We start from the raw sequence: 26,352 nt of genomic DNA, 5'->3' as shown, positions 1-26,352 counted from the left end.
TCCTGTCTTTCTGTCAGTGCCACCGTCACCACACATCATATCAGGTCTCATTATACACCAACATTCCGTCTGATACGACTCGTTGACGCTAGGAGTCGCCGGTTTCTCTCCACATTCCCCGCTGAGGTTATGCGCCATATTGGCAGTCTCCTCCATCTCAGCAAGCGTCGGGCATGCACGCCTCTAACCGGTTATCGAGGAGACGTTTGTAAATATTTACTGTGGTCTGCCAGTCGAAATACAACACTATGGAGGCGGTCAAAGCCTTTAACAATGAGGTTTGTAAGAGATTCTCGCTAAAAGATTTGAGTATATTGAGGATATGTTGTCTAATTCACAGTCGCGGTAGCTAGTCGGCTAACGTTAGCATCTTAGTAAAGAAGAGGGTAGTGTTTGGCAAGGCCGCTGTTTCTGCACAGCAGTGCAGCGGTAACGTAAAGTCAGTGAGTGTGTACTTCGTATAAACTGGCCACACATCATGCAAGAAGAGAGTTAATTTGTTAGTACAGCCCTAATCAGGGTTAAATTCTGTGAACAAATATAACCCAGCGGCTGCCAGTAGCGCTAAATAGCTAGCTCGCTAGCGAGCTCCAAATTAGCAAAACCGCTTGAGCTAACTATCTGATGTGACCATGGGCAGAGTAGCGCTCATTCACCTGGGAAAGAAACAACAAATGATTGTGAATCAGTACTTTCCAAATTACAGTTAGCTTCCCGGTATATGCAACCTAAACAATGTGAAGTAGCAGCGCATATCCACACTGTTAAGTTTAGCCTTAGCTATCTGAAGCCTCCAAGCGGAGACCGCAGCCGTCATTTGTCTACATAACACGAAGTCTTTGCTTTAGCATGATGATCATTGTAAATAACACCTGCATTTAATCCTAGTAAAATATCAATCCGCTGTCGACCGCAATCGAATTGTGAGTGTTTGTTTTAATGACGATACTAACGCAAATACCTGAGTCAGAGGCAAGCCCCCGACGTCGCTTTATTGTGAACTTGGGGTCTCTCTGAGCCCCATGACAGCGAAAGCCAAGGTTCTTTAAATTGTTAATAAAAGTTTGTAGTTGGTGAAGGGGGGTACTCATTTAGAAAGCTATTGGGTGGCAGTTTACGGTTCTTATAGGATCACTTCAGTATTTAAACAAGCTGTTCTCTGTCTTTTTCCTTTCATATTTCAGCTGTACTCATTGAATGAATACAAGCCCCCCATCTCCAAGGCCAAGATGACTCAGATCACCAAGTCTGGAATAAAGGCTATAAAAGTAAGTATGCAGTGTTATAGGATGAGGCAGGTAATAGAGGAATAAAGACATGATTATTAAAGAGAACTGTTCCTTGGCTCCCAATGAATATAAACATATGCATGGTCTAGCAACCAACATTATTCTAGTTTTGTTGAGTTGCTCCTACAGTAGAATAGACCTCAAGTAATTTTTAAATCTCAATTTAGGTCACAGCCCACTAGAGTTGTGGTATGTTAATGTTATCCAGTATGAAGATGGTAAAGAAAATGTGGGACCAAAATAGAATTTTTACTCTCAGCTCATCTTCAGTCACATTCTGGTTTGGTCTTTAAATCAAGCATCCAAAACAATATGTGGTTATTGGTATTTAAAGGAATAAAGATGAAAATATAAATGTTGACTTTTACTACAATGGCAGTGCAGGTGGTTGTATGCCCTTTGGCTTAACACACGTAAGACCTCCAATTCTAGACAAAGGGAAACATACGGTAATACATTTGTGCGTAGGAACAGCATGTGGAGTAAAATATACCAAATCAAATATGCTGTAATGACCACGTGTGAATGAGGGAGCAGCCAAAAGAAGCTGCTTTAAAAAAAAAAAATCTTATGCTAATCTTATGCTGTTTACTGGATAAACTACAAAGGAATGTAGGGTTATATAAACTCAACAGCAGTGTGTGCAACTCATCTGCTCTGCTGTAAAACTGTGTGGTGTTTGCATAACTTTTAATAATAGAACAGTTTAATAAAAGCCCAGGAAAGCTGAATTACCATCTGTATTTATAAGTCTCTTCGTTTTAGTTATAGAAGTTTTTTTTTTAAATAAAACTGACTTTTCGTTGTGTAAAAGGCAAAGATGTTAGTAACAAGTATAACAGTAGCTTCATTCCTGAGCAGTGAGCCAGCGTGCACAGTGCCAGAAACTCGGGAATTAAAGTAACAGTCATTATTTTTATTTATATAAGTCTGCTTTGTAACTCATCAAAGTTATTTTAACATATGAGATAATTGTTTTATTGCTGTTATTTGAAATCATGGCTGAATTCACAAACTGATAACAGATTTTTTTTATACATTGGAAATTCTACACACGTTATTGTGAATACAAAGTTTTTAAAAGGCTGCATTTGATCAGTTTTTACGTATATTAACACATCAGCAGCCAACAGCAGTGCACAGCGGCTTTAGCACTTCTTGTGGTCTGGAAAATATAGATGGGATGCCTTGAGTAAATCGGTTAGAATTCTAAATAAAACAGATGTTAGACATAAAACATTAAGGTAAATGTATTAGGTGCCAACAGCGTATTAAGCCACATTCAGACTACGGCAGCTTGCCACTGTGACATCATTTAAAATGAGCGTTTTAGCCTTTGTTATCTTACGGGTTTAAAACCCGAAATGATGAATGAGGAGAGCAGGACCTGACTGTGAACCTGTGAACTTTCTCATTGGCCAACAACTTGCCAATCACAAGTTTAGTATACCCTGGTTGTGTCATATAATCTCCAGATTTTACTGATTGTGCTAAATATTCTGGAGCAAATTCGTCCCTTCTGCTGGCTTTGATTGATCTGTGGTCTGATGCATCACTCGGTCAAGGCTCTACAAATGCCTAATCTGACCACTGTAACAGATTTAGACTGATCCCAGTATAAACCAGTCCTATTGGAGTCTTTTGTGTATTTTACACAATTACAACAAACAGAACAATCTTCAGTCAGCAGTTTGTGTTGCGTGAGCATCAAATAAGGTGTGGACGATTTTAAAAAGAATACAGCTTCACATCATCTGCCTTATTAGTTTGGTTTTTGATCATTATTTTCCTATGATGTAGCACCATAACTGCAAATCCTCTGATTAAAAATGATACGCAACCAGTTGTTATTCTGACCTGATTATGTTCAGTGGTACACGTGTAAAAGCTGCAGTACTTGTTTTTTTTAAATTTTTGTTTGCAATATTCACATCTCATAATAACAAGAGCCGAGTGTTATAATTAGGCTGAAATTAAATTTGATAAAGATAGAGCTGGTTATTAATCTGGCTAAATTAAAGGATACATGGCAGTGAATTTGTTTTGGGAGGCGTTTCTGCCCACTGAGACTGAGCTTGAATACTTTTCCATGTGTGGGAAACAGAGTGTAATGTTGTCATGGAAATAGTGAGTTACATTGCGGGATGCAACCAAATTAGCTTTTTAAATATATCTTACTGCTGTCTGATTTTGAATCTATGGACAACTTCCTAGAATGACTTTGATGGAGGAAAGATAAAATCCTACAGTGAGTTCCGACCTCCGCTTTTATTTTGTAGTTTTTTCTGATTTTGAAAATAAAGTGCAGACACATGCGTAGCTGTATAGTTGTTAGCTGTTATAGTGTTGAAAGTAGTTGGCGCCATTTCTGTTCTTGCGTGCTGTTAAATGCTTTAAGCTCTTGTACTTGACTATTATTAGTTTAGCTGAATTTGTAACTAGTTCTAACGTCACAAAATGAACAAATAGCAATAAAAGTCTCACCCTGCTTACTCAACAGTAACTGTGTGTCCTCATGTTGCAGGTGGACCGTTATATTTTAGTAGTTTTGCATGTTGGTTCCTGTTTACAGGTCTGTCAGTGTATCATAAACACATGATGATTCATGGGGATAAATGGGCCTTAACACATGGCATGTAGCCAATACACAGCAAAATCTGTGTGTCTTAAAAACCCAAGCAGAAAATGAGACTCTACATCTGGAGAAATTTTAGAAGTAAAAAAAATCAGTTGAAACCCAAAGAAATGCTGCTGTTTTTTTAAAATTAAATTTTATTACTTAATTTTATATATAGATGATTTATAAAAAGTGAAGGTCATTTTTACTTTTCAAAGTGGGCAAAAAAGTGTTTTCCCAGAACGGTGCTTTTTATTATGCATGCTTGGCTGGTATCCTGCACACTGTGCCTATAATTCGGGGGGTCTTTTGCATCGCTGATCATTAGTCACTAACAAATTCTCCTTAGACTTCATTGCTTAAAGTTGTTCTTATTATGAAATACTCAAGGACCAAAACACAGTTTCCTTCTTTATAAAATGACAGTTATTTTTTTAGTCATTTGAATTCTGGGCCTGACACTTTGAGTTCAGGACACCAGCCTTTAACAAAAGTCCTCTCATGATATATTTCTTTGTCCTGTTTGCACTCTAAAGGAACTGCTCTTCTTGTGGTGTTTCTATGCCTTGTGTTACCTGTGAATAACACCCGTTTCCCCTTCCCTCAGCAGCTCTCCCAGCTCCCCCAAAGCACTGAAAGTGAAGCAGGAGGATGGGGTGGAGAGAGTTACAAAGAGATAAGAGAATCCCTAACCAGCTTAGGTAGGAGTATGGGTTGTTTCACAAGGAAGATGGAAGAAGACTAAAATAATTGAACTGAATTTGTTCCCACACACCCAGAGATGCACAGCTTTTGCTGTTCTGGTTGTCTTGCGTTGGTCGATGTTGGCTTTGAACTCTTGTTTTTCAAATTGAAGTTGGAGTCTTGTTGATTTTCTTCATGAGTTATTTGAAGATATTTGTGTTTGGTGCAGTTAATTAAAGTCAGTCTTCTGTGTTGCTTCATGTTGGATGGAGCTGGAGCGGAAATGTGTTAGCTTTGGGTTTAAGATGCCATCAGTGACTTATTAAATGTTGAGTATACAGTTAACTGCATGAGTCCTTTAACATTAAATATACACGTTTAGTGCTTTTATCTCCAGCAATACTCAGATTTGCATGTCAAGACTAAGTTTTTATTAGAATCTTAGATTTATTTCATTGAAGCTTGAGGTTTGTCTGGTTCACAGTTTAAAAATTGTAAATCCATGCTTTGGCAAAGCAGTCGTAATTGATGTCTTTTGTACACGCAGGAAGTTTGCCTTTTTCATCAATAACTGAGAAATCCAGTTGAATCTACATATTTCAGATGGTGATTTGAATGAAAGGTTGGGGCTGTTGCTTCTTGTTGAGTCGTGCTCAGATGGAGGAGAGCTTAGAGAGCTTAAACTAGATTGATGATGGCGCTTCAGTGCTGGAGCTGATCCGTAGGATAGGACGGCACATGATTTTAGAAGTTTCTCTGTAACGTTGCTGATCATTTCAAAACAGCCAACATACGTGATAAACAAAAATAATAAATGGAAAACGATGCATATGTGACCAGCCGGGATGGTGCAACAAAGCATCTGAGATGTAATGTCAGATGCTTTGTTATCATGTTACCCATTCAGCACAAATTTCTAAGAGACTGATGTCCACAGGCAGCAGTTTTTATGCTGCCATTCAAAATGAATGAAGATTCTAAAAGTAATTTTCATTCATAGCCAGATTAGAAATGGTCTTTTTAGTCACTGCCAGAGTTAGATTACTCTCTGCTATTATTTAGTGTAGATATCTGTAAGAGGAATGAACAGCAGTGCTACAGAAACTTAGCATCTTCCAACCCAGTGCACTTCAAGTGTTTTTGTACAAAGGACTTCACTGTAAAATCGAAACTTCCAGCACAGAAAACTGTTCCTGTGGACACAGCATCGAATCTTTAATTTGGTTTAATGGGCAGTACAGCCTCAGAGTAAGGTTGCATCTGAAGAGCACTTAACCTTACTGGATTGTTACTATTCTCCATATACTGAAATTGGATGAATGATTAAAGACAGGATTTTAGTTTGTCTTTCAGCGTATCTTGAGTTTGGATAAGAAGAGACAGTCTTGCACTTTAAAAAAGGAAAAGTTACCTTAACTCATGATCATCAGCTGCGCTCTAAAATGTTCTCTTGAAGCAGCCTGACAGACTCACACGTTCAGACAATTATTTTCACAGCCAAGTTATTTAAAAATTGATGAAAGCGTGGCATTAATGTAAAACCGTTAACGCCTGTAAGGTGCACAGCTACCGGCGACTTGCTACAAACCAGCGAATGCTGCGTTTTTGCCACATTCTTCATTTCGTCTGTGACTAGCAACAAGTAGGAGAGAAATACATGGTTTTGAACCAGCCGGGTTCCACTTACACAGTCTGGGTACGCTTGTAGGTTGCCTATATTTTACCCGTGTTGACCCACTTGGCATTGCCCACCAGCAGCTGTAGATGTCTCGCTCTTTTCTTTGTGTTGTTTGTGTGTATCAGTCTGCCTGTACTTCCAGGAAAAGGACAGCTTTCAACACAAAAAATCTCTGAAACATTCCCCTTTAAACCATGCAATAAGTGATACTGATCCCCGTCTGCACAGAATCCGTTAAGACCTAAAATTACCTGTGAAGATTATTGTGAAATGAATTGGTCTCAGTGGATTATTTTAATTCCAAGCGTCTGTGTGGCCCACAGGCAAGTGGTTTCTTTTGCAACAAACTATATTTTTCTCATTCACAGTTCAGTTTGTACTAAAAGGTAGCAATACGAGAACTGTAACAGCAACCTTTAGCACTGGCTTAAACTATAAGTTGGTGCAAAAATTACAGTTGTCACCAAACTACCATTATTTGAACCAAAAAGACATTAAATATTAAAAGTAACCTAACCTGACAGCAGCTATAACAGTGTGTGTCAGGTAATGAATGATCAGGAATAATTAGGAACCTCTCTGCAGTCTGAGGAAACAACACACAGGGTAGGTGATTAGTTATTACAGGATACAACCGATAAAATCCATGCAAATATTTTGTGAGTTTAAAATATTTTTAGACTGACCTAAAATGACCCGATCTTAAGTCATTTTACCGCCACTGACTTCCAGCCTTGTAATTTCACTGGAGGAATTTGCTGCATTTATTTTTGAATCGGGCTTCATCTTTTAGATTTTTCAGATCCAAAACGCCCATCGGGCTATAACCCGACGGGCGGGGCTGAGATAGATTTTGGTCGCCCGACCGGAGATATCGCTAGTTGTGGGACATCGGGCTAGCGATTTTGCGAGCCCTGAGATCTGACCAATTGGATCACTGCATTTCGCAACAGGTGTGCTCGTAACTCAAATCGCGCACTGTTACTGAATACACAATGAGATGGAAATGGTAAAATAGTCCTATTTAACCTCAGGCGCACGGTTAGATGCTGCTCCAGGTCAGTCGGCTCTCTCTTAAATGATTCCTCTCCATTTTCAGATAAGGTCCCAACTCAAACAATTAGTTCATTACCAGACCTCTGGAGAACTTCAAGACATGTTGAGGAGGTAGTTTAGCCATTTAAACCAGCTGTGTTGGATCAAGGACACATCTAAAACCTGCAGCACACTGGCCCTCGAGGCCCCTGATTTAAAATGCTGCTGCTGCTCCTGAGAACTGGATGCAGACAGAATCTGTTTCCTCCTTTTCTTTTTGGAAACATCAAGACCAGCTTATGATCGCTTCATGTCTACTCCTTTATTTATTTGTTTGTTTATTTTTTTAACCAATTTTAGCAAAAATCCGACCGGTTCGGTGTGTATATATGTTACACGACAAGTTTGGATCTGGAAATTTCTGAATTTCGTGTTGTTGTTTTTTCACATCACATTCGGTGTGTAACAGATTTACTCTACAGGATACTTCAGATGTACGTAGCTATGAAAGCTGTAAGATTAATTATTAAACGTGAATTTGTATTGAAAACTTTTATTGGGAATTATTGGCAACTGTTTCGATGCCGTTTTTATTTTCTCCTTTTTTAATGGATGTTTTAAACTTAAACGTGCTGCTTCGTTTATGTTTTTTGCATTTGCTGCAATATCAAACGAGAAATTTAACGTCTACTTCATGAAGCTGACGCCATTAGCTGCTAGAGTCACACACAGGGACTCGGATACTTTCTTAGAATATTTATTATTCTTAGAATATTTGTATAATGCCAGGACAGTTTGAGAGTGGACAGGAAGGCTGGGGGAGAGACACAGTAAACAAACAGGGGCAGATTCAGACCCTTAAGCTGCATAGCTCAGTGAGCTGTACCCAGCATGGTTACTTTTATGAGAGCTAATAGAGGACCAGTTATAGAAGCTCTTCCCTTATTCAGGGGCCACCACAGCAGGTAGTTGTGCACGTCTGATTTGGCAGACTTTTACACCGGATGCCCTCACTGACACAAACCTCAAAGGGATTTGTGTCGCCTAATAGGCTCGAAACAGATGTTTTCTACACAGCAGAGAGCCTCATTGACTAAATGTGTAATAGATCCACTGATCTAGGATCAGTTATGGCTTTTAAAAACAATTCTGTTAGACAGTAAAGGAGCAGAGGAAATTTCCTTACCTTATACTTATAAATGTGGCACGATGGTCCTTTGTAACAGTGGATTCTAATGTCCCTTACGTATCATCTCAGGTTAGTGTGGAAATTTAAAGATATTAATCTGAAAAGTCCAGAGTCCAGTTAGAAAATACTGCTGGATATGTAACTTATTTTTAAATGGGTTTTATCTTGTTTATTTACTTAAAGTCTGTTTGAGTCCGACTGCTAAATACAAAGAGATGAAGTTACTCTTTATATGTTGGAAGTATTTGCAGGTTGAGAGAAAATAATTAGGCTGGTTAAGTAGTCTGACAGAAACCCTTTAAATCTGAACACATGTTACACGAATGAAGCAAAAAATTGGCCAAGCAAAGATTTAGTGTTTATTTTAAGAGCTACATGAAAGCATTCATCACATTCCATGTTAAATGCATTATGTTTTAAATCTTGCTGAAAAGTGCGACACTTTGCACTTTGCAATATTTGAGACCCTGCAGTGGCAGAAAAGTCTGCAGAAGTTAAGGTGGTGTTTCTGTGAGGACTGCATGTAGTGGCTGCTGGTGTAATGTAATTACACATTAACAAAATAAACTAATTCAGTTTGTTTTTTTCCGCTGCTACATTTCAGTGCTGTGAAACGTTTGAGCTCAGCCTGACTGACATAGAAAATCACAAAGCTCTCTGCTGAGCCGTCGGTTTGAGAGAGACGTTTCATTCAGGAAGTATGAATTGATCATGTCCTGGTTTCTATATCTGCAGTGAAATGCCACACGCGTGCTAGCATGTGGCCGATGCTTGTTTGGTGCCTCGAGTGAAGAACGGCATCTCTGTTAAAAGTGGTGAAGATTGCAGCTTTGCTTAAATGATCCCTCTGTCGCACCACCTTATCACTTTGTCTCATGAAGAAATTTGCCAGATTAAATATAACCTAATCATTTACACTCTTCGTCATCATCATGACATCCGCAGGTTACCAAAGTTACTAATAAATGATAAAACCTTTGTTATAGCAGAGTTACAAAGTGCTTCACAATTATTTATCAAGCTTTACAAACATAAAACGGCTCAGGTAGAACTAGAGGTTTAAAAAAGTGAAGAAAGAACGAGGCAGGCTTTAACGTATCTATCCACTTATGTCCACTGATTATGGATAGTGGTAGACTAGATTATGTGATATGTGGATAAGGTTGAACATGAATGGCAGGGATGAGCTGCACAGTGGGACGTTAACCCTCTGGCTTTTGTCTCAGTCCTTCTCACTCTCACATCATCATGTGCTGTCGAAGAAAAGCTTTTAAAGTAGTTGCTGTAATACTTGTGAAGATGGGTGTAGTCTGATCGCACGATGGTCTGTAATTTGCTCCTTTCAGTTTCTGTCTATTCCATCGAGCATTTTCAAAATGTGCGTGTGGGGGGGTCACAGTATTATGACAGTAGTACATAATTATCTACAGTGTTTGCATACTTGCCTAAATTCATAATCTGTTCATCAGAAACATGCACGTGTGTTTTACTTACTCAGTGCTTTCTAAATGTCTATAGAGGGACACAAACCACCATAATCACAGTGATGCTACTGTGCTGCTCATGTCTTCTGTCTAGAAGTACAAGGATGAGTGCAGTTCGGTAACAGTTGCAGGTAGTGTTGTGCATATCTTTCACACACAGCCTGTGCAGTGTGTGATCAGTTGCCTGGAGACTGGTCCACACTGCAGCAGGTGATGTATGAGCATGTGTTTTTTTTTGTTTTTTTAATTCTTTGGTGTGAAAGTATGTGCTCAGTAGGGTTTCTGGAAAGGGTGGAGAATCTCTGTGAAGAAGACTGTCTGCTAAATGTTCACGACAGTTGTCTTTGCTTTTCATACCCAGACCCAACTTGACTCATTAGTTAAGTTGCTGCTGCTTTTGTTGTTAAAGCTAAATCACAGTTTAAGGGTCACGTAGAGGAAGTGTCTGCCTTTACTGTACAAGGAAGAGACCTTAAAGGAAAGCACAGGGAGAATACAAAAGTAAAAAAAATATATAAATACATCGTCAGCAGACGAATGGAGTGAAGATGAAACACCCAGTTAATTTATTCACCAAGCCGTTTTCCTTTCTAATTGAATCTTTTAAAGGACTGTTTATGTGTCCTGGTGCCAGTATTCAGTGTTGTTTCAGTTCGTTATGTGTAATTTTCCATTCAGACTCCCTACGGCGTCACATCACAAAACAAGTCACCTCTAAACAGTTTAAATGGTCCACTCAAGAGCCAACAATTCCTGACAGACAGAGCTGAACACAGCATCTCAGCTTATGATCCTAGTGATCACAGGGAAGAACCATCGCTAGCAGGTTGCTGGATCATTGGAGGAGCTTATTTTATGTATTTATGTATTTAGGTTTTAATTCTTGTAGTAGATAATCGCAAGAGACAGAACTCTGAAGGAGGAAATAGTTGGTCTTTCTGCAGGGCTGATCTAACAGTGGCATCATTTCAAACAGGGCTTGAAGCCCTCTGTTATCCCCAGAAAGCTGTGTGCCCAGTGTTACAATGGCAATAGTAGTTGAGTTACAGTACTCGTAGTTTTACGTGTACTTGCCGTAAGTTGTCGCTCAGTGTGCACATTTATTAATCTAAGATAAACAACAAAGGTGACATGCTTTGTTTCCAGGGTGCAGTTACTTTAATTATTTAATAGTCTGACGATTGCTTTTTAAAGTAAATGAATAAAGTTACTAAAGTTTGTCTGCAAGCTTGAGTCTGTAAATGGCATACTGCAGTTCTCACAGTCACACCATGTTAAGTCTTCATACTTTACAGTTTCTGCTGTAAATTTCTTGTCTTGAAAATTTCTAGTGGACTTATTTCAGCTTCACTTTCCCTTGCATATGTATAATGTGTATATATTGTAGTTTGCAGCTTCATGTGTTGGCAAAATTTCAAAACTACCACCAGCTTTACTTGTTTAGCTTCACTTGTATCATATCTAATGACTTTTAAAAAAAATGCTGGCAGTTTTAGAAAAAGCTCTACATGATATGTTACCTTAGATAAGTTTAACTTTGACTGCAGCTGAACTTATGTAATTGGAATCACTCCTCCACAGTCCTCTCTGTGATAAAGAAACATCATCAGACCAGCTCCTCTGTTGTACTTTGACTCCATCTGCTGGCTGTTTGCAGAATTGCATCATCAACTAGAAATTCTGACTTTTCTTAGCAGGCTGTGTAAATACTTGTGGTGAAGGGCTCCCTTTCATTTGCTTAACCACAACTGCATTGCTGTTGTGCACTTGTACAAATATACAAAAGACTGAGTCAGTAATAGGGCTGCACGATTTTGCATAAAATGAGAATCACGATTTTTTTGGCTTAGAATTGAGATCACGATTCTCTCACGATTTACTTTTCCAGTATAAATATTTATTGCACTTATTAACTGCACATCAACTTCGTAACAGTTGAGACTGAACATAAAAACAACAAATGTCTCACGCTTTGTTGTTGTACTGCTTGAAATTCCGTCTCCACCGTTGCTCCACGCTGCGTGTATAGAGCAGGTAGTGCAACAATAGAAAAATAGTTGCGGGACGGCACTGCATAGCGTTTGTCTAGGGTGTTGATCATTTTCCTAAATCCCTCGTTTTGCACCGTGTTGATGGGAGCCATATCTTTGGTCAGGTGATAAGTGATAGCCTCCGTAATTTCTTTGTGCCTGCGGGAGTTCGACGGGTATAGGGAAGCGCTGTATAAGGTTCCCGTTATTGATGTTTGGGTGGTTGACCGGGACGGATTTTCTCCTGTCACTTTCTCGTCATCCTTGACGTGCTCTCCGTTGTTTTTTCCCTGCTAATTTTAGCATCACACGGCACAGCTTCTGTATCACGTGGTATAAGGCTCCGCCCTTGTCATTTGTTGAGCAGGAAGAGTGAGCGCTTGTTTTCATGCAGAGTACGTCCCGGATCAAAATCAAAATGCGGTACAATCGTCGTCGTCTTTTTTTTTTTTTTTTTAATTGTTGTCATTTGGAAATGAGATCTCACATAAGTATGAATCGAGATCGCGATTTTCTAACGATTGATCGTGCAGCCCTAGTCAGTAATAAATCTTTGAGCCCCAGCAAAGATCTTCCTGATGGGATTTTGTATTTTAACATGGCACTTGTGTATCTAAACCTCACAAGAAAGCTTAAAAAAAATCTTCAAGTTTAATCTTCGTCAATGCACTTTCATGAGTACAATATTAGCATTAGCAGCTGTCTAGTTAAACTAGATGTCAGTGATATGAAGAGATTTTGCTGCAAATGGGTGCACAAAAGTAATGTCTACCAAAAAGTTCTGTATGAAACTAAGTCACTTTTAGTGCTGCACAGAGTTTCAAAAGTACATTTGAAGGTGCCTAACTGGCAAATATTTTTACTGTCAAAGCGCTGAAATGCTGCCTGTTTAAATGAGAAAAGCCTGTGAGGCTGTTACTTTCAAGTGTAAAGTGCTCAGCCAAAAAATGTCCATGAAAGCAAGTACAATGATTTAATCATAATGATTTAAACAAACTAAACCTAACACTGTAATACCCATCTCTCTTCTCTCAATATTAAGCCTATTTCTGACATTTCTGATTTATTTATGAAATAGTTTTTCTGTGCATGCCATAAGGTTTTTTCCTCTGTGAGATGAAATCACCTTTTCCATTAGTACCTACTCTGCTTAACTCGCCACAGTTTTTGGGGTTTTCCATTAGGTCATAGTACCCGGTACCAGGTACTAAAATAGTACTGCTCGGCCGATCTACCAAGTGATCCGATACTAAAATGTGACGTCATCAGATTGCATGCCACCGATTGGCTGGTCAGTGGTGTCACTTGATGAGTCATGAGTCTCTCGTTTCCGAAAATCAAAACCGCCATTTTTGAAACAACGCTGTGGTCCCCGAGTCTGACGAAAAGCCACAGACCGAGCAGTGATCGACGTCCACCTTTGCTGTAGCGTTCGTATCGCATACTAAATGCGTCACAGGACGCTCAGCAGCGTTGCTATGACGATGACCATTCACATTTAAGCTGTACTCTATTGTAATGGAAAAGCAGTCGATCCAAGTCGAGTCGTGGCGAGTTAATCTGAGTAGGTACTCCAGGGAAAAGGGGCCTAACCCTCACAATGTCCAGGTTAATTTGCGGGGAGGCAAAGAATTTAGTGCTGGTAACGCAGGAAGACATCCCATCAACAGACCAAAACTGTTGGCCTGTATTTAGACTACAAACAAGACTGGCAAACTGTCTTTTAAAAAACATGATCTGAATCCTTTTACTGAAGCCAGGACAGGCTTGTCCTCATCCTGACTAGTTACCAGGGTGCTTTACTGCTTACTCAGGTAAGGTCCTGTAGCTTGAGTTGTTGCTCTTTTGGTCTGAGTTTTTGGGGAATTGAATGCAAGTACATAAACAATGGATTTTAAACAGTTTGGTTCACAGGGGCACAAACCTGGGACATGTCATACAAAAGCAGTACTGGCCATACAAGTCAGGACTGTTGCTGTTCTTGTTGTTATACCTGTGCTGTATACCTGCAGGACTGGTCCGCATACATTTAATTCAAGCAGTGTGCTTTACCTTATTTAACAGAAAACTCTGGATTTTGCTGATATTTCTGACCTGAATTTTGAATTTGGCTAAACTAAATAGCACTTTAAAAAATTGTTACTTTTTTTAGTAAACCCAGAAATCTTTTTTGTTTGGCAAATATTTGTTTATGTGGAGTAAAAACCCCACTCTGGCCTGCATATATAACAGACACTGGCACATCTTTATAGATGTCAGCTGTGCAGGCCAAAATATCTAAGAGTTGCTAAGTGGTGTAAGTTGTAAATAAGGAAGAACCTTTCAGTTTCAGAGTAGTACAAGTATTTGACATTCTGGTGTTTGGATTAGTTTAAGTAATCTAAGTTACTTCTAGCTCTTGATTTATGTTAATTTACAGAAATGTATGTGGGACTTTTGAAGTCTAGCATAGATAATCCACTCTGCCATCCATGGGTGGCAGTGTAAACTAGTAAAGTGTTAAAATAAAGATGGGAGATAAATCCAAAGAAAAATCTCACTAAGCCATCAGAAGCTCTTCAGTGTATCTTGACACACATTTTCCAAAGTAGGATGTCATTCTTCAGTTCATGTTGATCTAGGGCTGGGCGATATGACCCAAAATTCATATCTCGATATTTTTTAGCTGGATGGCGATATAAGATCTATATCTCGATTTTTTTTTAAAGCCATAAGTTAAGAACAAAAAGAGAGTTCTTAGTCACACTGTGTCCCAGATGTCACACGGGCACTTTTATTTACATACAGCGTAGATGTACATGAAGAAATTACTCAAAAATAAATTATCAGCATTTATTAAATAATCATGGTCCATAAATAAAAGAAAACAATGTTGTTTTTGTGCATAACAAAAAGCTCACAATTGTGCAGTCAAAATGTAAACTAATAGACGCTGAGCATAATAACAAAGAGACAGATTTCACAGCTGCACCACGTCTCTGAACAGGTGCCGTTTGTGGTCCTTATACACACACAGTACGTATCACTCCGCGAGGCTCCTCCTCGGTAGCTGTAATCCTCCGACAATCCATCAAGTGGTGCAGCTCCGTAGCTTAGCAAAGTCATATTAAAACATTTTTTGACAGATTGCCGAGCGCTGTGTACCACATAAAATCGGTTCGCGGTCAGTAAGCACAACCAGAATTCATACATAAGGCGCACTGTCGATTTTTGAGAAAATGAAAGGATTTTAGGCCGTGCAGCCCCTCCTGGCTGCATGTCGTTAGCGCGGTTAGCTCGTTAGCGCGGTTAGCTCGCTAACACATTGACGCCGTCCAGCCCCACGCACGGTAACTCGCTAACGGAGATTTTCCGCTTTCATCTTGTCATTGCCTGCAGGTGAAGCGATGGGGGAGGAGGGGGAGTTGTGTTCAGTGAAGGAGAGGCGAGGCAGAGTAACGTTGCGTAGAGACGGAAGTGGACGAAAGAGAGGCAAACCTGCGGCTCCACAAGTATAATTATAACGTAACATAGACTATATCGATATAAACGATATTGCCACATCTTATATCTCGTATGAAAATATATCGATATTTTTAAAAAAAACTCGATATATCGCCCAGCCCTATGTTGATCCATCGTCATCTAAAAAGAGACCCTTCAACTCAGGATCTAAATGTTCCAACGTAGGATGAGGATGGGACTCACTAAGAACACATTTGTATAAATTTATAGCTACACTTAAACTTTAACACACCTGTCTAGACAGTCTATATATAGCTCTGCTATAAATCTGTTTCGCACACAGGATCTGCTTGGGCAGTGAAGTGTTTTTATTTTTTTTCACGTATTGGAGACGAAGACAACAGCAGCAGAGATCGATTGCTAGTGGATAGCCCCCTGAGTCTTATTTGAAAGGTTTGGCTGTTTTCAACCCGCTACAACCGGCTCTTCCCATCCTGCGTTTCCCTACCAGTGTGTGCCTGCCCCAACACCGGCACCGCCAGAAATAGAATTCAAACCTGTGGGAAACATGAGCGATATTCCTCTGTGTGGGTGTTGGAGTGTTTTTGCTGACGCGGTCTTATTTTGCCCTGCACTGACACTCTCCCCTGAGGAAATGTTGCTCTTCTGCTTTTTCTTGCATATCACACTAATGCACAGTCATCAAGGTCATAGAACGTGGAGCTGTTTATGGTTTATGTCTGTGCTGGAAGAAGATGAACCTCTGAAATCACTGAGATGTTTGTCTTTCCAGCGTGACAAAAAAATCAGTCTTCCTGCTCAGTGTGTTAGTGCCTAATTGTTCCATACGGTGGACTGTGTGAAAGCATCTACATTTGTTGTTACTCTGCTCTTTTAGTCTTTAGGGTTTAATTTGTCACTTTGCCTGTATTTTAATTATAGAAGAATATCTATACTAGTAGTGCTACTAGTTGTCTAACTCCAGAGTGTCCTGCAGGCTGGTGTGATCATTACAGTTTTTAATCTGTATTCATGAGTTTGCTCACTCCCGCCCTCAGCCGTAATTTTGATCTTGTCTGCAAAGCTGTTAAATTTCATGACTTTATATCGTGCAGTAATTGCGATGTTTGTTCACAGACATGAATAATAACAGCCACACTGTTGCAGATAGTAAAATAATTGTTTTTTTAATTATTTGGCCCTTTTAGTTTTTGAATTCTTGTTTAAATCCACAAGAAAGTGATGATGCTGTCTCCATCTGTCATGTCTGTTGTATCCTCCTTTAACAGAACTAAGCTTTAAAAAAGCAATTATTTATTTATTTTCTTTTTTGTGCATGTCATTAATTTGTAAATCTGAGGAACGGGGAAATAAGACGATTTACTTAAGAGCCTCCATCCAGTCTCTTTTATGTTTTTTTTAACCCTCAGTGCTGTTCCCCTTTTGTTACTGTGCTCTGCGATGTTGTTGCTCAAGTCACTCAAAATATTTTTTTCTCTTTGCTTTACTTTCAGTTCTACAAGCATGTTGTCCAGAGTGTAGAGAAGTTCATACAGAAGGTGAGTTAATGCTTTAATTAGAACCATGAGCCACATCCAGGCAGGTGCAGAGATATTCGTATGTTGCTCTGCTGTTCATATATCTCAACACCAGCTGTCTTTCTTCGACAGTGCAAGCCAGAATACAAAGTCCCAGGGCTGTATGTCATCGACTCGATCGTCAGACAGTCCCGACACCAGTTTGGCACAGAGAAGGACGTATTTGCCCCGCGCTTCAGCAAGAATATCATCTCGACGTTCCAGCACCTCTATCGCTGCCCTTCAGATGATAAGGTTAGACCATTTTTAATAGGTTTTCTGTTCCTCTCTGTGGCTTCTCATTTCTCGGTTTCCCAGGACATTATTGTGACATACAGGGCGTTCGAATGAGTGCGATCTGTTTTGTGAATGAGTATGAATGTCTCGTGTGTGATCGGTCACAAAAATATTTAAAGATCATGTGTCTGAGAGAAGGTTTTTGAGTAAATAATTTGTCTTATTGTTTTTGTGTCATCCAAATTCCAGAGTAAGATTGTGAGAGTCCTGAATCTGTGGCAAAAGAATGCGGTTTTCAAGAGTGACATCATTCAGCCTCTGTTGGATATGGCAGCGGGGATTCCTCCTCCCAGTGTCACACCCGTCATGCCCAGCAGTGCTGCCCCGGTCAACAACACTACACCCGGTCAGTAGAAGCACATTAAACACCACAGTAGCAGTGATTAGAAGAGCAAATCTGAACTTTAACATATCTGAACACGGCAACCTTGTGATTCTCTCTGTGTATCCAGGGACCCCGGCTACACCGGCCACTCCAGCCAACATAGTGCAGGGTCTGCCTGACTGGGCTTCGCAGATTACCAACACCGACACTGTGGCTGCTGTGGCCCAGATCTTGCAGAGTCCCCAGGGACAACAGGTAAGTGAACACATCCTCCCAAAAAGTGTTTACATCAGAGCAGCATGTGTAGCTGTCGGAGTAAGAAGGTGTTTAACTTACTTTGTTGTCGCCTGTTACAGCTCCAGCAGCTGGTGCAGAGTCTGCAGATGCAGCAGCAGAAGCCCCAACCGTCCCTGCTGCAGGCCTTGGATGCTGGCCTAGTGGTGCAGTTGCAAGCTCTGACAGCTCAGCTCACTGCGGCAGCTACTGCCAACAGCCTCAACCCCCTGGAGCAGAGGGTCTCCTCTTTTAATAAGGTAATGCTGCAGTCAGCAGCTGTGAGTTTATTTTTATGCTTCTGTGGCAGCCAGAGCTGGAGGCGTTATGTTTTTGAGTTGGGTCCATGTATATATGCACATCTCGGTTTTATTGGAGTTTTGTATTTGCAAAAACATTTGCATTCATTGAAACAAAAAACACTTTTCTTTTTGTAAGAATTCATTGGCCAGCGAGAAAGAAATGAAACAGAAATCTATAAAAGAGTTAAAACACAAAGTTAGTGGAATTTTGTATGTAAACAGTCAAAGGTCTTGTGTGCATGGATGTTGTTGAAGGCATGCATCCTTGCTTCATTTGAATTCTCTTTACTTCTACTCACATTTTGTTTCTGTTGCAGAAACTTTTGGGTCCTTTTGACTTTGGGAACGATTCAGAGCGTAATGAAGAATCTAAAAAGGACAGCTCAACATCTCAACTGTGAGTTCAGTGTGTTTGACGTTTGTTTTAGTCCTTCATTAATAGTGATTCTGCTGCTTCCACCTGAGAGTTTGTGTCTAATCACGCTGCTGACTGCTTCCAGGCCCATGGTGTCGGAGCCCATTAACAGCTCCCTCTTCCATCAGTTGGCTGAGCAACTTCAACAGCAAAACCTGGAGCAGTTTCAGAAGCAGCTGCTGGAGCATCAGCAGAAGGTAGAGCACACACACACAGAGCGGCCTTCTTGTTCAACATTATGTTTGTTCTGGATTTATGATTTGCTACAACTTGCATTCTGCATTTTTTTGCAGGCAATGAACATAGAAGGGCAGGACTCGATCTTTGGGCAAGAGAACTCAGTTTCGAATGCTCAGAGCAGCAGCCAGCCTCAGCTTCCAGAGCCAGAGAATAAGATCGACGACTCCATAGACAACCAGCAGCAGGTATGCCCGTGGGCCATTACTGCAACTTTACACTAACTTAGAGGTTGGTGTATGCACTTAATATTTGGAAAGAAATGCATGTCTAAAAGCAGGACTGCATTAAATGATTAGTTAGCTCTAGAGATGGGCTTTACCTGAAATTACCCATGGGTTTTCTAGGACATGGATCTAGATGAAGGCCCGGATGGGATGGAAGAGGAAATCTTTGAGGCTGAAGAGAAGAAGACCTTGAACACACGGTCTAGAACAAGGTCAAGGTCACGCTCCAGGTTGGTTTGACTTTTGATACATGGGTTTGATGTTTAAAAGGAACATGCTCAGGGTTTAATATTAGCATGACAAAAAGTCAGTATGGAGAGAATTCCCAAAAGGTTTGGCATTGTTTCTCCCCAGGTCTCCAAAGAGGAGACGGTCTAGGTCGCGCTCCGGCTCACGGAAACGGAAGCATCGAAAACGGTCGCGGTCACGCTCTAGAGATCGCAAGAGGAAGTCCTCGCGGTCTTATTCTAGTGAGAGACGCGCCCGAGAACGAGAGAAGGAGCGGCAAAAGAAAGGACTTCCTCCCATACGGTCCAAGACTCTCAGTGGTAAGAGGAAGTCATTGTTCTGTTCTGTTAAATATTTTAAGTTTACCACCTGCAAACCTTTTTTTTTCCCTGATGAGTAAAAGTCCCATTATTTTTTCCCCATCTCGTTACCTAGTGTGCAGCACAACTCTGTGGGTGGGCCAGGTGGATAAAAAGGCCACTCAGCAAGACCTCACCAATCTGTTTGAAGAGTTTGGCCAAATTGAGTCCATCAATGTAAGCAGACCTCTCCCTCCTTTACCCTCTAATTTTCTTGCAGTGTGTAGTTTTGATCTCTTAACAAGAAACGTAATGACGGTGCCCCAGCCTGTCATTACTGTAGCTGTTCCTAATGATCTGTCCTGTGTGTTTTTTAAATGCCTGTGTTACTATCCTTCTTTCACCAGACACACAAATCTGCCAGTATTCTCCGCTACACTCTTTTGCTCTCTTTAACCTCCCCTGTCCTCGTGTCTCTCTGCAGATGATCCCTCCCAGAGGTTGTGCCTACATCTGTATGGTCCACAGGCAGGATGCATACCGTGCCCGTCAGAAGCTCAGCACCGGCACGTTTAAGATTGGCTCCAAAATCATCAAGGTCCACATTACCTATACAGTTTATTCCATTGTGTTCTTTGTTCGTTCTACACGGTGAAGCTTTAGATTTAGGTGCACATGGTTGTATATTACAGGAAGCTACTATTAAAAAACAATAATAATAATCTGTTATCTTGACCTTTTGTGCGTCTTTGATCCAGATTGCGTGGGCTCTGAACAAAGGTGTAAAGCAGGAGTACAAGCAGTTTTGGGATGTGGACCTGGGTGTCACGTACATACCTTGGGAGAAGGTAAAGCTGGATGACCTGGATGGCTTTGCCGAAGGAGGAATCATCGACCAGGAGACTGTCAATGACGGTAAGAGGAAAGGAGCCTTTCTTTGGCACAGACTCAGGCTCTGTTAATTCTGTGGCGGTGTTTGTTGAAATAAAAGCAGGACAAACATGCGAGTTTGTGCACAAATGATGAAAACAAAACAGTTATCCAGGCAGACAAATCTTGGCATTTCATCATCTAAGTGAATTTACTCTCTGCTCCATTCCCTTTATTTATTATCCACTGGAAAACTCGGTGAGGAATAAGATTGAGTTGGAAAGAAAGAACTGAACTCCTTAATCCAAACAAATAATTGAACAGTATTTGTTTTTTGTTTTTTTTTTGGTCTGTGTCTGCAGAGTGGGAAGCTGCCAAGAATACTGAACAAGCCAAGGAAGCTGCAAGTCAGCCAGTAAGCACTGAGACTACAGCAGCATCTAACACCCAAACCGAGACCTTCAACCAGCAGGTTACCATGATGCCAGTGCAGGTACAGTCTGCCTGTAAACTGTAAAAGGAGTACACCTCCATGATTTGATTCTGATTAGTTTAGCTACACTGTTGTAAACCATTAAGAAACTTTGAGTTGCTGAAATGTGTTAAGGGATTTGTGTATCATAAAACTTGGGAGGTTACACTATTTTTCTTTTAACAGCGTTTTGTTTACACAGTCTTATATCCCTCGTATTCAGCTTCCGGTTGCACAGGCAGTTCCCAGTGCGGTCGGTTTGGTGCCTCCTGCCTTCCCTGTCACCATGGGCATACCTCCGCCAGGTTATGGGCCGCCGCCACCCTTCATAAGGGCAAGCTTCAATGCCTCACAACCTCCGCCAGGTAAATGATGCACGTGTTGTAAAAAGATGAGGCCAAGAAAAATTGACCAGCTTACACAAATGATTCTTTCTTGTCCAGGTTTCATGCAGGCTGCTCAGACAGCAGGAATGGCCTCAGCATCTGCCTGTGAGTATCTATATGCTTCACCTATGACCAGTACATGGATGTGAGTTTGAAAGTGGAGCTCCCTATTAGACTGTCAGGTTTAAATATGTTTTTGTTTTGTTTTTTTTACCTGTAGCTCTGGTTCAGCCTTCAGTGGGCTCCAGCCAAGATGCTGTCAAGGATTCACCATTCGGTGCTATGATTCCTCCAACAAGCACCATCCCAGGTAGCTTCATGCCCTCGGCTATCCCAGGAGCTGGCGTGTTCAACCCAGTGGGAGTGCAAACTCAGCAGGCCGCTAATGAGAAAACACAGTCTGCAGAGGGCATGGATGCTACTGCAGAGCTCACGCTGCAAGGTGACACATCGTTAATGTGTTTGAATAGTTTTATTTCTAGTATTCATTTTTATGTCTCCTTTTTTTAACAATTCTGTCTGCACTTGTGTTCATCTCCAGGCATGCAGAATGCTGTCCGCAGTGGAATGGGTCTGCTGGGCATGCACCCTACAGCTTCCCTCACCCACCCCCTGCATCAGTCTGGACTGAGTGGGCAGAGGATGCCTGGCCTGCTGCCTTTGGATGTGCGCCCCAACCTGCTCCAACCCGGAGCCGCTGCTCGCTTCCCGCTGCTCATGCAGCAGGCCCATGCCCAGCAAACCCCTGGCCTCCTAGACAGTCCAATCCAAGCTCAATCCCGCCCCAGGGCTCCCTTCCCTCAACTGGACCCCTTCCACCGGCCCCCCAACATAACCAGTGAAAATGTATCCAAAACAGAAGATGAGTCGTCCTCTGGAGCTGACGAGGGCAAAGACCAGGACTACCGCTTTCCTCCGATGGAAAAGCAGAGCACGGGTCTGCTGCGGACCCCTCCCCCAGAGCATAGGGAGCCCCTTGCAGGATCAGGAGCAGGCGTGAGACCACCTTTGCTCCAGACCCCAGGTACTCAGCCAGCCAGATCAAGCCTCGTAGGCCGTCTGCAGGCCCTTGCAGGGTTTACACCCGATAACCGCTGGAACCAAGCCAGAGGGGACTTTGATGAACGTGATGGCATGCGAGGAGGCCCCCAGGCCCCAGGTGGTCCAAAGGGCTTCCCGGAGGCTGGTCCCACACCTGGGCAGAACTTCCCCAGCCGCTTTGATAACCGTCCCGGGACAGCAGCCGGTGTTTCTGTAAATGCTGGAGCTGTTGGGGGGCCACAGGCTTGGAACCGTAGTGGTAATGCCGCAGCTCCTTTTGAGAGCGAGCTCCATCAAGACCTAGATGAAAGAAGACGCCCATGGGACAGGCAAAGAGATAGAGATGAAAGAGATTTTGACTTCAGGAGGGAGATGAATGGTAACCGCCGCAGCCGCGAGAGGGAGCGCGAGAGAGACAGGGGCCGCGACCGCACCAGAGAACACGAACGCGAGCGAGACCACGACAAAGAGAGAGACCGCGAACGTGGAGGCTCAGCACCCCTTCTCCCTCTGCCCACACCTCTTCTACCAACTCCACCTCTCAATCCTAACCTGACACTGAACCAAGGCAAAGTGCTTGCTCCGCTTAAACTGAACCCTCAGATTCAGCCACGATTCCAGCCCCCGCTTTTGCCTCAAGCTCAGGGCAAGCTCCCTCTGCTGGGTCTTAATCAGGCAGCGCCTCAACTTCAGATCAGGTCTCCTCCTCCATCACAGAACCAAGCAGCCGTGCCCGAGCCTGAGTCAGAAATCCCAACTCCATCCGAGGCCCCCCAGGCACAGCCGACACCCTCGACGCTTTCGCACGACCCGTCATCTGACGGCGAAGGTCAGAGCACATTGACTGAGGCGCCTCCAAAGTCAGAGTCGTCGCCACAACCAGAGACTTCTCCACGCACAGATTCACCATCCCAGCCTATAGCCCAGTCCGCCTCTCAGACCACTGCTTCTTCTGACAGTGAAACCCCTAGCCATGCCTCACCACCTGCTGAGGCATCGTCCCAGGACTCATCCATGGCCTTCACACAAGCTGCCAGCCCCCCCGAAGATACGACTCACTCTGCGGAGGAGCAGAAAAGTGGACAGAAGGATGAGGAGGAGTCACAAGAGAGACCCTCCTCTCCCCAACCGCCGGGGGTCAGTGGACCTGAGCTGGACAATGATCAGAGTGAGCCCGTGGAGGATGCTGCAAGTCTGCCAGTGGTAGACACTGTCACAGACACTGAGGGGACATAATCATCACTCAGTAGGTAAAAGATCATTTTGTAAAGTTGTCTCTTCTTCTCTGTACTCATGTCAGCAAACTACCACCACCACACGGGACATGACGAATACTGACTCACACTGTCTGATAACAAATGATTTTATCCTCACAGAAACCAGTGTACTTAAATAGAAGGCTCATTAGCTGATTTATGGTTAGAGACTTTTGTTTGTATTTTATTTCCTTTTTTCCTTTTTTTTAAGTTGTAATGCCACACCACCCATTTTAATTATGAGCTTGGTGAATTTTATCAAATTGCCTGCCAAAATGTTTCAATTGTATATGGGGAAATTTAGCTTTGACCTTCCTATGGAAGAGAGTAAGAAATCCTGGCTGTTCGACAACGGATTGATATACTTGAAAATGGCAGCTGTTGGCCCAATTTCTGTCTCCTCTTCTTTTAAAATGCTACTGCAAAGTTTTCAATGAATGCTTTTGTGGTGTCTTGCAATGCTTTTTTTTCTTCTTCTTTTTTTTTTCTCCTGAGCAGAACAAATGGCCTCCATACATTAAAACCAGAACAGCTGCTTATAATTGGAAAAAAAAAATGAGCATTTTAAATAGAAAACATGAAAATGTTGTATCCCCAAAATAAATGTCTGTAATTTGTTTCTAATTATCCAGTGAACACAAACAGAACATTACATGCCCGGGGGAAGAAAAAGAAAAAGGAGCAGAGGGATGTTCTGATGTCGGCTGCATATTGTTTTAGTTTGAAATAAACATGCTTTGTCTGTTTAAAACACTTGCTTTAGGACTGTTTTCTGACCCAGGACCAGTGGAAAATGCTTTACAGACTCGTGCGCGCACACACACACACACACACTGTGTGCTGTCACTTCGGTCGATTTGATGTTCTTGTAACTCAAGTTGCTGCTATACCATCCATCCACAGAGCACTTTGTTGGATGCAACCGTGGGACTTGTAGTTTTTTTAGTCTGAGGACTTCAGCCTGTATGTTTCCCTAAGCTTTTTGCTGGGTGACTGTTGAGGATGGGATTGTGCCTTTTTGACTGGATTTGTCGTTCACGATGCTATCCAACACTACTGTGCGATGTACATCAGACTGTGCGTGCAACTCTGCTTTAGACAGCTCACTGAAAAGAACGCTCCCTGCACAGAATTGACTGACCTACAGTTTGAACGGTGGCTGCGCCGTTTGTGCAGCGCCTACCTAGAGAACAATATATCCTCCATCGTTCTGTGCATGCAGGCCTGTAGCCATGTTTTAACCTTCTGTCTTCTCTTGTTCATTTCATACCTGTAGTGGTTTTCTGTTGAGACGTACCTCTAGATATCCATAGTCTGCTGTTCTCTCAGACCAAATGTCTACTACAGGAGTTGTGATGTTGAATAAAAGTTCAAGGTGCATCAGACTTTCACTCCTTACTGTCATGAATTCCCATTCAGGCTGACCAGAATCATTATTTTGGGATTAATAGTCCAATTCACGGGATTGGATTGCATCTCAATAGTCTGTAACATTTCAAGCACCACCCACCCGCTCTTCATCAAACAGTAGGAACTCACCTGGGTTTGGTCACGTGACCACAACCCGTGATGGATCCAACACGTGCATGAAGCTAAGACAAATAGTTTCATGCGTGTTAGTCGTTTAAACTGAGTAAATCATATAAATTGAGTTCTTCACAGCTGTTTTTATCACAAAAATCAGTTTAGAGAACCAAAATACCAAAATAGCATTTTGAGACCCGACAGACTGGACAAAGGCGAATTCCACACTGCAACACAGACATCCAAGCAGACGCCACACGAGACCTGCTGCCCTTTATATTTTTTATAATTTAAAAAAATCCACACAACAAAAGGAAACTAATAAAGAAGGCCGGCTAAAATACCCCCACCCTGCCGGAGAGCTGGCTGCTACATCTGGTCGATGTGCTTACTCAGCACGCACTAGCACCCAGCTCCTCTGCGCTCATTTATGGCCTCACTAGGGTCCGAAAAAACACGAGCTGGAGGATTCATTAAAACAATCGCCTCCATCAGCGTGTCTCCTGGCACCATCTCAGCACTTTTTATTGTTATAGAGAAATGGTGGACAAGAGCAGTGCAGTGTGCTGCTTAATGTCTCTACCTCCACTTAAGCTTAGTCTCTTAGTCCAAACAATAGTCAACAAAAATAGATTGCATGCAGAGACCCGAGTTCTGGTAAGAATATCCAGTTGTGTGTCTATGACTCAGTCCATAAAGTTCTAGCTCCCACCTGCCTCCCAAAGCCTGGGCAGTCAGCCAGGTCCATCTTCCTGCTGACCTCCCGAAAGAAAGATTAGACAGCCTGGAACTTTCAATCAATGGCTATCTGTACTCAAACAGACACACATGTGCACAACAGTTGGCTAGGTCTTCCATTCACAACAATAAAAATAAATATTCGCTGGACGGAGGTCAAGCAGCTTCAGTTACATGTCTATGGCTGGGTAAAGGGCATGCCACAACTGTAGTGTGATTTATTTAGGAACTGCAGCTTTCAAATAGGTCCCGGGTATGATTTAGGATACTAGCCTATGTGAGGTTTCCTTTCTCTGCACGCTGTCCCACCTGCCTCCGATCTGAGTCTAATGGCGTTTACTGTGCCAACCCATGCGCACTTCATACTGCATATAAATTCTTTGCCTGACCTTTACCTTTTAGCCCAGCATGGGCACCAAAACTGTATTTAGTATT

The 26,352-nt window shown here is 42.0% G+C and overlaps 2 protein-coding genes across 5 annotated transcripts in view; both read left to right on the top strand.

Moving 5' to 3' along the window:
• The first annotated feature begins 128 nt into the window (after positions 1-128).
• Positions 129-24,027, top strand: scaf8 (SR-related CTD-associated factor 8). 4 transcript variants are annotated; one of them, XM_080870983.1, is made up of 20 exons: positions 129-278; positions 1,185-1,268; positions 16,965-17,009; positions 17,121-17,282; positions 17,514-17,670; positions 17,777-17,904; positions 18,006-18,182; positions 18,542-18,621; positions 18,725-18,836; positions 18,933-19,064; positions 19,224-19,333; positions 19,458-19,651; positions 19,767-19,867; positions 20,115-20,228; positions 20,389-20,545; positions 20,863-20,993; positions 21,196-21,337; positions 21,416-21,463; positions 21,579-21,800; positions 21,900-24,027. In XM_080870983.1, exons 1-20 carry the CDS (start codon positions 249-251, stop codon positions 23,633-23,635), a joined length of 4,062 nt encoding a protein of 1,353 aa, XP_080727109.1. In that variant the 5' UTR covers positions 129-248; the 3' UTR covers positions 23,636-24,027. The 4 variants fall into 4 exon arrangements, with proteins under 4 accessions (XP_080727109.1, XP_080727108.1, XP_080727107.1 ...); XM_080870982.1 differs by having other exon boundaries at positions 21,175-21,337; XM_080870984.1 differs by lacking the exon at positions 129-278 and adding an exon at positions 4,514-4,607 and having other exon boundaries at positions 1,206-1,268; positions 21,175-21,337.
• tiam2a (TIAM Rac1 associated GEF 2a) overlaps positions 23,628-26,352 on the top strand; it is an 82,643-nt gene continuing 79,918 nt past the window's right edge. The window contains exon 1 of the mRNA XM_080870979.1: positions 23,628-23,649. The gene's annotated coding sequence lies outside the window, so the exon portion shown is untranslated. The remainder of the gene's footprint in view (positions 23,650-26,352) is intronic.

Source organism: Rhamphochromis sp. 'chilingali' (genome assembly GCF_963969265.1).
Source record: "Rhamphochromis sp. 'chilingali' genome assembly, chromosome: 21".
NCBI lineage: Eukaryota > Metazoa > Chordata > Actinopteri > Cichliformes > Cichlidae > Rhamphochromis > Rhamphochromis sp. 'chilingali'.
This window is presented reverse-complemented; position numbering and strand designations above follow the sequence as displayed.

Excerpts from the sequence above, each read along its gene's own strand:
- scaf8 (XM_080870981.1), top strand. The coding sequence starts at position 249 with ATGGAGGCGGTCAAAGCCTTTAACAATGAG. Across the intron at positions 279-1,184 it reads TCAAAGCCTTTAACAATGAG|CTGTACTCATTGAATGAATA; the intron begins GTTTGTAAGAGA and ends TTCATATTTCAG. Across the intron at positions 21,338-21,415 it reads TGCCTCACAACCTCCGCCAG|GTTTCATGCAGGCTGCTCAG; the intron begins GTAAATGATGCA and ends TTTCTTGTCCAG.